The sequence below is a fragment of the Rutidosis leptorrhynchoides genome, chromosome 4 (genome assembly GCF_046630445.1).
Source record: "Rutidosis leptorrhynchoides isolate AG116_Rl617_1_P2 chromosome 4, CSIRO_AGI_Rlap_v1, whole genome shotgun sequence".
Lineage (NCBI taxonomy): Eukaryota > Viridiplantae > Streptophyta > Magnoliopsida > Asterales > Asteraceae > Rutidosis > Rutidosis leptorrhynchoides.
Genome location: NC_092336.1, coordinates 33,975,025 through 33,990,152, shown reverse-complemented (window position 1 = coordinate 33,990,152; position 15,128 = coordinate 33,975,025). Strand labels below are relative to the sequence as shown.

The following is a 15,128-nucleotide window of genomic DNA, read 5'->3' as shown; positions in this document are numbered from 1 at the left end:
TTCATCGTGAAATCCGTAGCCTTTGTTCAGTTTCTGATGAAGATGAACATAGTCGGCCGACTGTCGGTCGACAGTCGACCGACCTAGGGTTGAACCGACCGATTTACAGACAACCGACCGACCAGCGAGTGAACCGACCGATTGAGTTTGACTTTCGACCGATTGTGGAAATACCAAATAAGTCGACCGACTGGGAAAGTCAGTCTACCGATTGTATAGTCAGTCGACCGACTGTAAGAGTCATTCGACCGACTGAGTGTCCAGGGCAGAATATTTTACCTAAGTGTTGATTTTTAGCCGTTATGCTGCCCGTTTGTATTTTGGTGTTTATGATGTAAATTTTGAAAGTGCATAAGCGTTAAGCAGAAAATTTTTAGCGGACAGTTTTCTGAAAAAAATTTCTGTATTGTGTTATTTGGTGTTTATGGACATAAACTAACTCGTGTGTACGTATTTCTCAGGAGAAAAGGAGAAAGAGAAGGTTCAGTGATTAGATAGCTGAACACCTTCTCGTTTGCTGGTAATCGGTGAGTGAGACTAATTGGAGAATATAGTATATAGAAGCATGTTATATTATGACTGTCATGCTTGTTAGATATACTTATTGTTGTGGATAGTTAGTACATAGTGATTACTGCATGTTGGTTGATGCTTGTCTGCTGGAGCCCAGTGCGTCCCTATTGTGTGGTGGCCTCGGTAGGAGAGATCAACCTACGGGTTGGGTTCCTCATGTGGTGGCCTAGACAGCCGTGGTGTATATATATGTAAATGACGCGTCCGTCGCGTGTGGATTATGTATATACATACGGTGGTGGAGGAACTTCTAGTAAGCCCCAGTCCGATCAGCTGGTGGTTAATGGTTTGGCCGAGCCGCCAGAGTCTCTGTAGATGGCACTTGGGTGATGTTTGTGTGTTAGACTATTGTGACATGATTAGTATAACAGTTATGTATGCTATGGCCTGTAGTTAGTCGTACTCACTTAGCTTCGTGCTAATTCCCCTCCATCTCCTCCCTGCAGGTTGTTAGCTTTTGTAGATAGTGCTTTTAGGAGAAGACGGGCATGATGATGTTATGTTTGACAGGGTTAACTCTGATGTGGTCTTTTAGAATATGAACCGTGTACTTTTGAAAACATAATGTATTTACGTCTCTTCCTGTTAATATGTAAATTGTTTTAATGACACGTGACATCGGTTTGTACAAATGACGATATCGTATTTAATTAATATAATGCTTCCGCCACGTATTTATAAAAAAAAAAATAGCGGTGTCACACCATATATTCGTCAAATTTATAATTTTTTTTTAAATTGTACAGGACAGTACTAAATTTAACTAATCGAACCATTAAAATAGTATTCAAATATGTAATACCCCGTCAAAATGTGGCCTTGACGTGCTGTATTACCAAAGGCCAAAGTCTGATCGATGCAAGCTATATGCAACGTTTCAAAAGCAATAGTGGCATTTTATTCAAAAACCAAGCATTTACAATACTTAAAGAAAACCAACAAAGTACTAATCAAAACCAAATGTATTTAAAATGAAAAGACATAATGCCACTATCAAAGTTTAAACAAATCTTCAATCCAAATGCATGACCTCTACTGCCTTACTAGCTAGAGCGGAAGCATTCCCTAATTACTTGAGAATAAACATGTAAAAACGTCAACACAAAGGTTGAGTGAATCATAGGTTTAAGTAGTATAAAGTGTAGAGTATAGACCACAAGATTTCGTTTGCATGCTTTGCCGGCATCTTTAAAATATAAAAAGATTCTATAAGTTTGAGCACCCGGTAACTAAGCCTTAACGTTTGTTTAATACCCATGTTTCTAAGCACACTTAACCACTGTGTACTACCTCAAATAGTATACGCCCGTTAAGTTTAGGTTAGTTTCTAACCCGGACGGACGGGGATGTCAAGCCCTATGGATCCATATACACCTATTCGCGCCCACCAGTTCTTAAACTGATATATACTAGTTACCAAAGCTAAGGGATTTTCGGTTATAACTCAGCATAGAATGTAAGTTTAGCACTTGTGTCTACTTGTAAAACAGAAAAAGACATGTATTCTCACCCCGAAAGCAGTTTATAAAATAGTTAAAAAGTTGGGGCTATGACTCACCTTATGAGCGCAGTAAATAATATGATAGTAAATAGCAGCGGTAGTCCAAAGTTGTCAACCTATCATCATTGGGTTTAAGTTAGTTGGATCATCATGGTCATCATCATCATCATTATAGTTATGTGTTTGATATATATATATATATATATATATATATATATATATATATATATATATATATATATATATATATATATATATATATATATATATATATATATATATTACCGGTGTTCTTTTAAGAGTTTTCAATACTAACCATTCTCAAAGTTTAGATGTTGTATAACTCAAATGATCCTCGTTGCTATCAAGTAAGTCAATGGATAGCCAGATGTAACCGGGGGCCAGGACTCTTGATCCGACTTTTAGCCGTGACATTCGAGATCCACAACCATATCTCAAACTGGCAACCTAGATACCATCCATGACCGTAAGTAGCGGTGAGACTCGTGAAAGTCATACGTTTTCAGTTTGTGATTATAGTTCATTACATACTTATATAATTCATATGTGTTTTAATACTTTCAAATGTGTGTATAGGAATACAACACGATATGTTATATTATAGGTATATAATATATGGTTTGATTAATAATAATATTTATATTATAATATAAATGGTATAAATGATACATATATCGTATTATTATAATATTAATACCTTTTATTTTAGCATTATAATAACAGGTATAATGTAAATGATACATATATCGTATTATTATAATATTAATACCTTTTATTTTAGCATTCGTTAAATATTTATTGACGATGACCCATGATCGTTAGTTTAGGTAAACTCGTTACCTAAGTTCGTTACTTTCTTAAAAGAAATAGTTTCGGTTTTCTAACCAAGTTTGTTTGCTTTGGACAACCTAAGTTTCAAGTTCGTTATTCCTACGATCGTTAAATTTTAAAAAAGAAATGATCGAAAAAGTTGGGTTGTTATAAAATATAATTTAGTACTGAAATTTTTTTCGAAATCCCATTGAATTATTTCAGGAATTGCCACTGAGGACACTAATTTTGAAACGAATGGAGTAGTATTCAGGGGCGGATGTACATGGAAGAGTGTGGTAGCACTTGCCACCAGTCCAAAAAACCCATTTAGTGTAAAAAAAATTGGGCCTCTTAATAGTGAACCCAGTGAATTTTTGGTGTGCTCCTTCAGCCCATTTAAAAATTAAAAGAGTGAAGTATTATTTTATTGAATTGTTGGGTTTCAGCCCAAAAGAGTCTTATAACTTGGTAACTCTCAATTTTACGTAATTAATTGTCACTTTTTAGTCGTCACTCATCGTCTTATCCGATCGTCACCTGATTGCTTCTGTCATCCGATTTCAAATTCAATTCCAAGACAACCATTAAGGTATTTTATATATCTTATTGTAATTTTAATTAGCATTTAAAGATGATAAGCTTTATAGATTTTTAGTTGTCGGGTAGTACTCTGTACTCAATTCCTATTTAGGGTTTAAAATTTATGTGTCTATTTGTTAATTCATATAAATAAAATTGAATGGAGTTGAGACTCTTTAAGGTGTCAATAGAAATATAGAATACATCAGAGGAGTTATATTCATCAGATTTTGAGAAAGTGCAATTGACTTTATTTACTTTATTGTTGATACTTGAAACACTCATATAAAAGTGAAAATAGAATTATGATACACTACCCTTTTTAACAATAAGTAACTTGAGTAATTGACAATTAAAAATACTCCGTAGAAAACTATAAACATGTGCTGCCATTGTTTTGTAAACATGGGCTGCCAATATTTAGTTGTTCTGCAATTTTTTTTAGCTTTGTGTAGTTATTTATTTTGTATAGTAATTGCGCAACTGAGTTTTTGCACTTACTAGAAATTTACAGGTTTAAATGGAAAGATATTTTAAGAGAAATATATCATCGGTTGATGGAGAAACTTCAAGTCAATACATTTCACAACCTAGCTTGAAACCTTCAATGCTCAAAAAAGTCGATATAAATGATCTTCCATGGGATCCCGCGGATAGAAAAAGAATTTCAGACTATGATCCTAATCAAAGAGAAGAAATAAGACGACTATATTGGCAAAGAGAACCATATCAACCAGGTGGTCATGTATTTCCACAAAAAGTAATAGGATCAAAGGAAAGACGTTTTGTGTTCACTTGATTTGAAGATTATCCTTGGTTAGAGTATAGTGTAAAAGAAGACAAAGTTTATTGTTTGTGTTGTTATTTGTTTAGAGATCAAGTTGGACATCAAGGGGGAAGTGATGCATTTGTGTCTTCCGGATTTAATTGTTGGGCTAAAAAGAAGAGACTTGCTACTCATGCGGGTGATATTACTAGTTTTCATTATAAGGCACTTCAAAAATGTGAAGATTTGATGAAACCAAAACAATCTATTGCGTATGTTTTTCAAAGGCAAAGTGAACGTGACAATGAAGAATATCGAATTCAATTAAAAGCTTCACTTGATGCTGTTAGATTCTTAATGTTTAACGAAGAATATACGAGCAGGTGATGCACGGTGGGGATCTCATCACAAAACAATATTAGGTTTGATTTCTTTGTTTCCGGAAGTTGTCGAGGTGCTTGAGTATGTGAAAGAAGATGGTAACAATCCTTTAAACCGACGTCAAGCATCCGGTATTTTGTCATATTTTAACACATTTGATTTTGTGTTCTATTTGCACTTGATGTCGCGAATTTTAGGCCTAACAAATGCATTGTCCCAAGCACTTCAAAGAAAAGATCAAAATATTGTGGAAGCGGTTTCATTGGTGAATGGAACAACAAGTTCATTGCAGAGGTTAAGAGAAGATGGGTTTGATGAAATATTGGAGCATGCCTATTGCTTTTGTGAACAATATAAGCTTGAACGTGTGAATATGGATGATGTTTATATTACATCAAGAAACCGAAAGACCAACATGACCAATCGCCATTATTTCGAATTTGATATCTTCAATACTGTTCTAGATAGGCAAATTCAAGAATTCGGTGATCGTTTTGGTGAGGTAAGCACCGAATTACTTTCAAATATTTCCGCATTGAGCCCGCGTGATTCGTTTTCAATGTTTGATAAGAAAAAGTTGATAAATTTGAGTAAGATGTACCCTTGTGATTTTACTCATACGGACAGGGAAAAACTTGATGGTGAACTTGACGTATATTATGATATTATACGACGGGATGAGAAATTTGCTAGTTTGAATGGGATCACCGACCTTTCTAAATTAATGGTGGAAACTGGAAAAGATATTTCATATCGTTATGTTTATCGATTGCTAAAGCTAGCTTTAGTTTTGCCTGTTGCAACTGCAACCGTAGAAAGATGTTTTTCTGCAATGAAGCTTGTGAAATCCGAATTACGAAATCGAATGGGTGATGATTTTTTGAACGACTGTCTAATTGGTGCCATAGAAAAAGAAGCACTTTTAAAAATAAAAGATGAAGCCGTAATGAAACGCTTTCAACAGATGGAAGATCGAAGAGGACAGTTGAACTAGCTAGGAGGCTACTTGTTATCTTTTGTATTGAAACCCTAGTGTTAATATTGTTATTTTGATCATTCCTACTTGTTTTTCTTCTCTGTATTTCGAACTCGTCTTCGGCGTATGTTTTGTTGTATATAACCTTAGTTATATTGTTAATAAAGTTATAGTTTGTCGCTTAATTTTTTTTATTTTTTTTTACTATTATGTGCACCCAGTGTGTATGATTCATAGATCCGCCACTGATAGTATTTCATCTTATGTTTCCATAAGTATAAATATGCTGTAGCAAAAATGCGTGTTCGCCTTTAAACATAAGATCTAATAATATATACATACCGTAGTAGTAAAAAAAAGAATAAACACCACCATATTCTCTTGAAAAGATTTTGAAACGGATGATTAATGCATCTCACATATTTAGATGTGTGTAAAACTTATATTATTGAGTAACATCTTATTTCCCAAACACAACTAATGGCAAAAGCTATTTAAAGTTAATAGATTTCAACATTGTATGAATGGTTTTTTTTAGTTTACAATTTATGTGTGGATTGATCTACTAAAATTACTTCATCCGACTCAAGTTCGTCCGTCACAAAATAATAATCCTTAAACAAAACTCATAGTTTAAGTTTAATAAAAATATTATCATTACAATGTAATATTTATCCACTTTATAGTTTTATTTATAACATTGAGTTGTAATCTCTTATATTCAATAATTTGCTTGAAATTCAACGGACCAATCAGAGTACGACATGTGGCGCGACAATCACATGTGATTGAAAAAACAATTTGAAATTTAAAAAAAAAAATTTGAAATTTGAAAAAAAAATTTAAAATTTTTTTTCGAAATTATTTTAAAATTTTTTTTTAAAAAATTTAGCATGTCAAATCCAATCACATGTGATTGTCAAACCCAATCACATGTGATTGTAAAACACAATCACCTGTGATTCTGCATGTCAAATCCAATCACATGTGATTGAAAAAAAAATTCAAATTTTTTTTTCAAAAAAATTTTTCAACAGGAAACAAACTTTAATTCGATGATTTGATTAAGCTTGTTAGCGTTTCGTGATCATATCTTCAAAATTTCAGACTTTAACGGTGATTTGATCTAGTTTTGATCAAAAACTTGGTGTTTAAAGGTTTTAGCACAAATTTACTGAAACTCGTCATTTTACTAAACAAATTTTTTTTAATCACATGTGATTAAATTTGACATTCAGAATCACATGTGATTGGCGTGCCTAATCACATGTGATTTACTGCATGTCAAATACAATCACATGTGATTGAATAAAAAAAATTTCGAAAAAACAAAAAAAAAATTCGAATTTTAAAAAAAAAAAAAATTTTTTTTGAAAAAACAAAAAAAAGTTTCGAATTTTAAAAAAAAAAAACATTTTTGAATTTTTTTTTTATGTTTTTTTCATTCACATCTGATTATCCCGTCACGTGTCGCACTCTTATTGGTCCCTCGAATCTCAACTTAAAAGTTGGTTTCATTTGAATATTTCACTCATAACATTACCTATTGCTTGTTTTACAAGGATAAAGTAAAAGTATAAAACTATTTTAAATTATTATTATTATTATTATTATTATTATTATTATTATTATTATTATTATTATCTGTTAATGAAAGTGAATTATTAATTTATAATAATCTAAAAAATGTTGGATTATCATTATTATTATTATTATTATTATTATTATTATTATTAGTATTATTATCTGTTAATGAAAGTGAATTATTAATTTATAATAATTAAAAAATGTTGGATTATCATTACTATGAGAAGGAGGGACTACAAAGTTTAAAATTAAACTATTACAGTAGTACGTGATGAAAAGTAATTAACGAGGCAATACTTGCATGATTACCAATTGATTGAGAGGATAATTCTACAAACCCTAGGGTTTCTTTCTGATGGGCCATGAAAGTTGAAAGGCAAATCATATAGATAATCTGTAGGGGTTTTTGTTTAATAAAGATTGAGTTAATGGATCTTTTTAACCATTTCAACACACTTTAAACTTTAATCATGTCTTATAATCATCATTTCGCTCCCCACTTTGCACTTTTCATATTGCAATTGTTTAGGTTAAAGTAAACATATATTAATTTACATTGTTATATGAATTTTAAATGTAAATCTTATCTCAAAATTGTCTATACTAAATAGAAAAGGGGTCTCTCTCATGCTTAGGACAAATATTTAGTGGTGACTAAATACATATTGAAAACAACCAAGGAGTAATTAAACCTGTTGGATTGTGTACATAATAGTATGAGGTCGGATTCATCGCCCTCCCGATAACCCAAACAACAAAAACCTTCTATCTTATATAGAAAGATGAGTGATAATCATACTAATTATGTTACTCGTTATCTTGCAAAAGATAACACATTTATTAGTAATAAGGTATGTTTGACGACGAGCTTTTAGCTTTTATGAAAAATTTTCTATTTAATAAAAAGGTCTGTTTGGTTAGAGAAATTTAAAACTTTTAGACATGAAGAAAAAGTTAAAAGCTAAAAGTTACCAGAAGTAGCGTTTAGCTTTTAGCTTTTTATAATTTTACTCTTTGTTTAACAGATTCAGCTACTCTGCTACACACTAAAATATATTTAAAAAGCTAAAAGCTACCAGCTATCGATAACAACTAACAGCTAAAAGCTAGCAGCTACCAGCTAGTTTTACCGAACATACCATAAATCATAACTTTCTTTTGCAATTTTTTAGGCTAAAGTAAACCTATTTTTTTAGGGTCAAATTAAATAAGAATATCAATAAAAAAAAGAATCACAAAGTCAAAACGCAAACCTACTCAGGAAATAAAAAGGCATAAAACATGAACCATGCTAGAAACAAATGACAATTTCTTAAACTAGGAATCACGAAAAAGACCGAAACGAAATCAGCATAAGTAGCAACGAAGAACTGGCTAGATGTTGAGGTAGCAAACAGAAAACCTGCATGATTATGCCAAAAAAAAGATTGCGGGTTCGAGAGCCAAACGAGCCAGTTAAGACTTTTAACTTTTAATCTTTTGGATGACCAATCGAAGCAAACAATTTTAATAATAATAACAACAATCATTATATTTTTAATATTAACTTTAATAATCATATTAATAATAATATTACAAAGGGTGTTTAGACGATAATTCTAATACTAATATTAATAATAGTAATACTTACTAATAACAATAGTATTAATAACATTAATTATATTAGCGATGATAATAGTCGTATAATTAATATTAATAATAATAATTTACATAATAATAATAATAATAATAATAATAATAATAATAATAATAATAATAATAATAAAAATAAAAATGAAGCTACCTTTAATGAAATTCGGCCTAAAAAGAAAACTGCCACTCCAGGGACTCGAACCCGCGACCTCTTATTCACTCGCACACACTCTTAACCATTCCTCTATCACCTCTTTTCTGATTAAATCTATAACTTAATAATATTAAACCCGTTATGTTTTCTGCCTCTCTTCTTCATTAACAAGAACAATCGACCAGAGATATTCAAGACCAAAATAACGGATTTGTGGTTTCATTTACTACTTGTAAACCAATAGAGAACTAGAAGGTATCGTTCTTGCTTGATTAGAAAATGAAAAAAAATATAAAAGAGATCCTTGCTGCTACCGTCGCTGTATAAAAAAAAAAAAAATTTGATTTTGAATTTGGTAATGTTTTAGCCAAAGATTACAACACCAAACTTGTTTCAAATCGTTCCTATAATCTTTATAAATCATCAATTGACCCGGATACATCAAATTGGTTTCGAATTTCTGGATGAACACCTAGTTTGACTTTTCTTTAAAATATTTTGACCCCGAAAATTCATCTTTGATTTTGAGAATTGAGACCTGAAAATTTGCAGGTAGTTTGGTTACATGATTCCAAACAACACCACATTTATAGATTTTGTAATTTTATTTGAATTCAAGCTTTTTTAAAAAAAAAATGACGCGTACAGAGTACCTGTTCTATTTTTCTTCGATTTTTCTATTTGAAATTCGATGGCTTGTAGCTGTAGATAATATAATTGATAGTGATTGTGAAAAGGGATTGGAATGACTGAATTACATCACGAATTTGGTTGATTATATGATGAATGATGCTCGACCGGTTGTTAGTCACTCAGGAAAAATGGAAAAAAAAAATAAAAGTAAAAATTGACTCACAATATATTTGTTTGTGTATGGAATTTGGAATCGTTCTATCAATCTAGCAGACAAGAAAATCAAATTAACTACAGTACGAAAGATACATCAAACCGATTCTGATTCTAAACTTGGTACGTGATAATATATATATATTAATAATTATAATTAATAACAATATTTAAATTTCTAATAATATTAATAATAGAATTAGTACTAATAATATTAATGTTATCAAATAATAATAAAATTGATATAGATAATATTATTAATGATCAAAATTGTGTTATTTTCTAATAATTATAATGATAATGGAAATAATAATATCTAACAATAATAGTAAAAAAAATTATAATCACTAATTATAATAACAATGATATTAACAATTATAATTGTAATTGTAATAATAATAATAATAATAATAACATAACAATTATAATAATGCTAATAATGTTGATACTAATAACATTAATAATGATAATAATATAAACTATCAAAATGTTAATAATCTTTATAAACATTTTATTACTAATAATAGTAATAATAATTTGTAATACAATAATATTAATAAGTAATCATAATAGAATGTAAATAATAAATAATAATAATGATAAATCAAAGGTATTAAATTTCATATCTATAATTCTTAAATATACTAATAGTACATATATTGATATTAATAATAATAATGAATGTAACATTAATATATCAATTAGAACTAAATTTGTAATTACATTTAATGCATTAATATTTCAATTTATTAATTATGTAATATTTAATAGTTATATAATATATAATACTTTTATTGAATATTTATAAATTTTATTATATATATCATAGTAATTATAGAAATCACACATATATATATATATATATATATATATATATATATATATATATATATATATATATATATATATATATATATATATATATATATTCATTTTAAATTACACTTAATTATTTTGTATCCTATTTTAAATATTTAATTCTAATTGTTAGGACCCCGAAGTTGTATAGTGTTAATGTGAATTAAGCTTAAATGAAGGTTCCTTAGAAGAGGGCTATATAAAGAACTTAAGTAGTCCTAATTAGATAGCCATTGTATTGTAACTGAGTTCTAGAAGCTGTGGAATGTAATTTTACCGATTCTCTCTCATACCGAGTCTTCTTCCTACATACCGAATCTCACTCTATCTTATCATTTCTCTCAATCTCAACATGATCTGACCTATCATTTGGTATCAGAGCTTCCAGGAAGTGATTCTACATCACTATATCGATCCAGAGATTGTAGATTACAGAATCTGAATACTCTCGGTAAAATGAATCAGATTCGGTATTATCGAATTTGATAATCTGACGTTCAGATTCTTGTGATAAGTTCAGCGAAGGTGTATTAGGTCTATTAGAAAGAGTTTCGATCATCATTACAGCTTTTTAACTTCAATTATGGAGAATCAAGTTGATTTTTAGAGTTTGTGGCTAAAACTCTCGGTATTGCTTAATTCAAGCTTGATTCTGGAGTTTTGTGAAGATTTAAAGATTCAGTTGTGTTCATGAGGTGTTAAATCACATTTCTATCGGTTCAATTTCTCCAATTCTTCAAGTTTTGAAGATTTGATCAACACTCGGTATCGTAACTGTCATACCGAATCTGCTTCATTTACTGAAAATTCATCTTAAGTGTTGCAGATTGTGGTGTGTTTGTAATTCTATCACATTCGGTTTGATCATACGCAGCTAATTGGTGTGGTTTGAGAAAGGATTCTGTTATATTTCTAAGTTTTAGACTTAGACTCGGTATTGTCAACTACTACAGTTGACATTCGGTATCTTGAATCTTCGGTATCATTGATATTCTGTTTGTTACTAACTTGTGTTCTTGTGCAGCAAGGTTACCGAATCTAATTCAAGGGAACTGGATTGAGTTTACACATAATATTTTACAGAATTTGACTACCGAGTCATTTACCGAATCAGAATCTCGGTTTCACTTAATTCTTTGGTTTTAAGTATTCTGAGGCTTCAAGTTGTGTGGTTACTGAATCCATACCGAATTTGGGTGTGTTACTTGTGATTCTTATCAGTTTCTGATACAGAATCTGGTTTACCGAATTGTTACCAAATCTGCTACAGTACCGAACCACTTACCAAATCTGCTACTGTACCTAATCTTTACCAAATCTGACATTCTTGTTAGATTTTATACTGAACCCTGATCATAGATTGTGTTTAATACCGAATCTATACCAAATCTACCTCAATTTAAGATGTCTATACAAGATACTCTTATCATTGGATTAGATTCCCGACCTCCAGTGTTGTTTGATGGCAAATACACTCAGTGGCTTCATCGTATCACTTAGTACATAGACTATAAGGGTGAGAAAGCTAAACATATATGGGCTTCTCTGAGAGATGGTCCAGTTGTTGATTTTCATCCGGGTACTGGTATGCCAATTCCAATCTATGAACTTTCTGGTGATAAACGTGAAAGAGCTCAGGGTGACATAGAGGCTAAGAATATTGTCATGCAAGCTATCCCATATGAGTTATTTGAAAATGTTGATAGCAACACTACTGCAAAATATATATTGGATGAGATCAAACGACAACAAGAAGGTTATGACATGTCAGACGTTACTAAATTGAATAAGGCTCTGAGATTGTATGAAGATTTCAAGCAGGAACCAGAAGAACAACTCAAGGATACCTACCGTCATTTCAATGGTGTTCTCAATGAGTTGAAAAGGTGTAAGATTGTAAAAGTACATGCTGAAGTCAACATGAAATTCCTCAAAAAGCTCAATGCTGATTGGCTTTCTTATGGAACCATTGTTCGATCAACCAAAGAGATTGACAAGTTGACTATTCATGAGCTTATTGGAGTTCTTATGCATTACCAACCTGAGGTGTATCAACTTCAAGAAGGAAGGAAAGAGTCTTCTCCGAGCGATCCTCTTGCCCTAATTGCCAAAAAGAAGAGCAAATCATTTACGACTTCCAAAAGCTTGTCCAAGAAAGTGCTTGTTGAAGAATCAACTGATTCTGAAGAGTTGAATCTTTCTGATGTTGATAATTCTCACCTTGAATTAGTCAAGATGGCAGCCATGTTCACAAATGCCTTGAACAAACACAAGTTTAAAGGCAAATCAAGCAATCAACGCAAACACTCATCATCTTCCTCGTACTAAGAGAAAGCTGATCAATCCAAACAGCAACGTGCTGATGATTCCAAGAAGGAAGATTCGATCTGTTTCAATTGTGGCAAAGCTGGTCATTACTCTCGTGAGTGCAAGATGCCTAAGAAGAAGGACGCAGCTTACTACAAGAAGAAAATATTGATGGCTAAGATTGTGGAAACTGGGGGAGAGCTGAAACCGGTTGATGATACTTGGTTTAACTGGACTGATGATTCAGACTCAGAGGTGGAACATGCAAATGTATGCAAGGTGACTAAGCTCATCAAAGCTAAGGAAGCATTGGAGAATTCTGACTCAACATCTGACGATGATGAGGTACAATCAACTGAAATATCACCTGATTTTATAAAAATAAAAAATGACTTGATGAAGAATCTGGTCTCAATGTCAAAAGAAGTCAAAGGCTTAAAATCTGAAAACAATATTTTAAAAGATAAAATCAAACTAAATGAGACCAGACCTTCCTCATCCAAATTGCAAACGGATGTGCAACGATTGACTCTCTAACTCAACTCTACGGAAACTGAGTTGGAAGATCTTAAAAAGACAATTCATCCGATTAAAGTCGAACAAACTGATTATCGTTTAAAATCTAAACGACTTGCAGAAAAAAGTTCAATTCTTAGAAAAAGATCTTTCTGATTTAAAAAACCAACATGAACCCACACTTTCAAAGCTAAACAAGAAAATTATTCATTTGGAAAATGCCATAATTGAAAAAGACACTGAAATTTCTTCGTTGTCAAAAGAGTGTTCAAATGAAAGCACAACTTGCTCGATATGAGGAGAAACTCTATCAAACAGAGCAATCCAAAGCTATCATGGATATGGAACTTTCAAAACAAACGATTTTCATGAATAGACCAAAAACGATTCATGGTGAAAAGTGGGGGTTAGGTTATGAAGATCCTAGGATCTTAGATGGAGCTTCTAAAAAGATTCCAGGATTATATCATTCTGATTACTTTCAAGCTGGTTTACCACCGCATTTTGTGCATTCTTCTGATGCTGATTTTGATGATATTATTGTTAATCGAAAATCTAGAAAATACCATCAAATTAGCTTAATGTATGAGAAAATTAATGCAAAAATAGGTAAATCAAATCCTGATTTCTTGAAGGAACTTGTTGAAACTGAAAAGAATGTGCAATGTGCTAATTATGTGCCGACACGTAGATTGGTTTACATTCCTTCACTCATGCTAGAGAAATACATTTTAATGCTTGAGAATGAAGTGTTTAACAAACCTAGTTCTAGCATTGTTAACATAGATGAGGTGTTTGATGAATCAACTTTTGATGTGAAACCAATTCTACCTGCTTTACCTGCATGTTCTGATAATGTTTTCCGTGAAGACCTAGCACATGAACTAACTGTTTTCTTTGAAGCAGAATCTCTAGGTCAAAAGTCTTTAGATGAAAAAGTAGAACCTCATAATGAACCAATCATTGAACCTTTGATAGATTTTGAAAGTCAACTTGATCCTTTGCACGATTATTATTTGCATTTACCTGCTGTACGTAATTTGAATCGTATAGTAGCTCAACTAGAACAGGAGAATATTGACTTGCAACTTAAGTGCCAATCATTAGAACAAATGCTTGCTTTGTGTGATAAATTGCCTTCACTGCCTAAGAAAGACTGTACCTATGCTTTTAAGGAGGGTGAAGTGATAGTTTCTGCTGAAGAATTATGTCTTGAGATTAAAAGCTTAAAACAAAAGATAATTCAACTAAAACAGGCTAACACACTTAAGCAATCGTCTAATGTTGCAACCAATGTACTTGAATGTATTGGTGGGATTACTAAGAAGGGGAAGGAAAGAACAACATCTAAGGATGTAAAACCCATTACTATTCTTAAAAATCCTCTACGTTCTCAATTTGGCAATCGTGGTTCAAAAGTTGTTTCTACAACTCAATTTGTTGTCAAAAAGGTTCATTCTCCCGATGGTTCTGTGTCAACTGAAATGATTCCTATGATTCCAATGACAAAAACTTCAAAAGCGAGTCTTTTAACGACATCAGTTAAGTCCACACAACACACAAGTCCTAAACCTAACTTAAGTGAGTATGATGCAAAAAAACGTAAAATCAAATTGGA

The 15,128-nt window shown here is 31.5% G+C and overlaps 1 protein-coding gene across 1 annotated transcript; it reads left to right on the top strand.

The window, feature by feature from the left end:
* Positions 1 to 4,007: 4,007 nt before the first annotated feature.
* On the top strand, positions 4,008 to 5,628 carry LOC139840545 (uncharacterized). Its single transcript, XM_071830806.1, has 4 exons — positions 4,008 to 4,276; positions 4,361 to 4,551; positions 4,637 to 4,732; positions 4,832 to 5,628. Exons 1-4 carry the CDS (start codon positions 4,008 to 4,010, stop codon positions 5,626 to 5,628), a joined length of 1,353 nt encoding a protein of 450 aa, XP_071686907.1.
* Positions 5,629 to 15,128: the final 9,500 nt, after the last annotated feature.

Excerpts from the sequence above, each read along its gene's own strand:
- LOC139840545 (XM_071830806.1), top strand. The coding sequence starts at position 4,008 with ATGGAAAGATATTTTAAGAGAAATATATCATCGGTTGATGGAGAAACT. Across the intron at positions 4,552-4,636 it reads TTTTCAAAGGCAAAGTGAAC|GTGATGCACGGTGGGGATCT; the intron begins GTGACAATGAAG and ends ATATACGAGCAG. Across the intron at positions 4,733-4,831 it reads TGAGTATGTGAAAGAAGATG|GCCTAACAAATGCATTGTCC; the intron begins GTAACAATCCTT and ends CGCGAATTTTAG.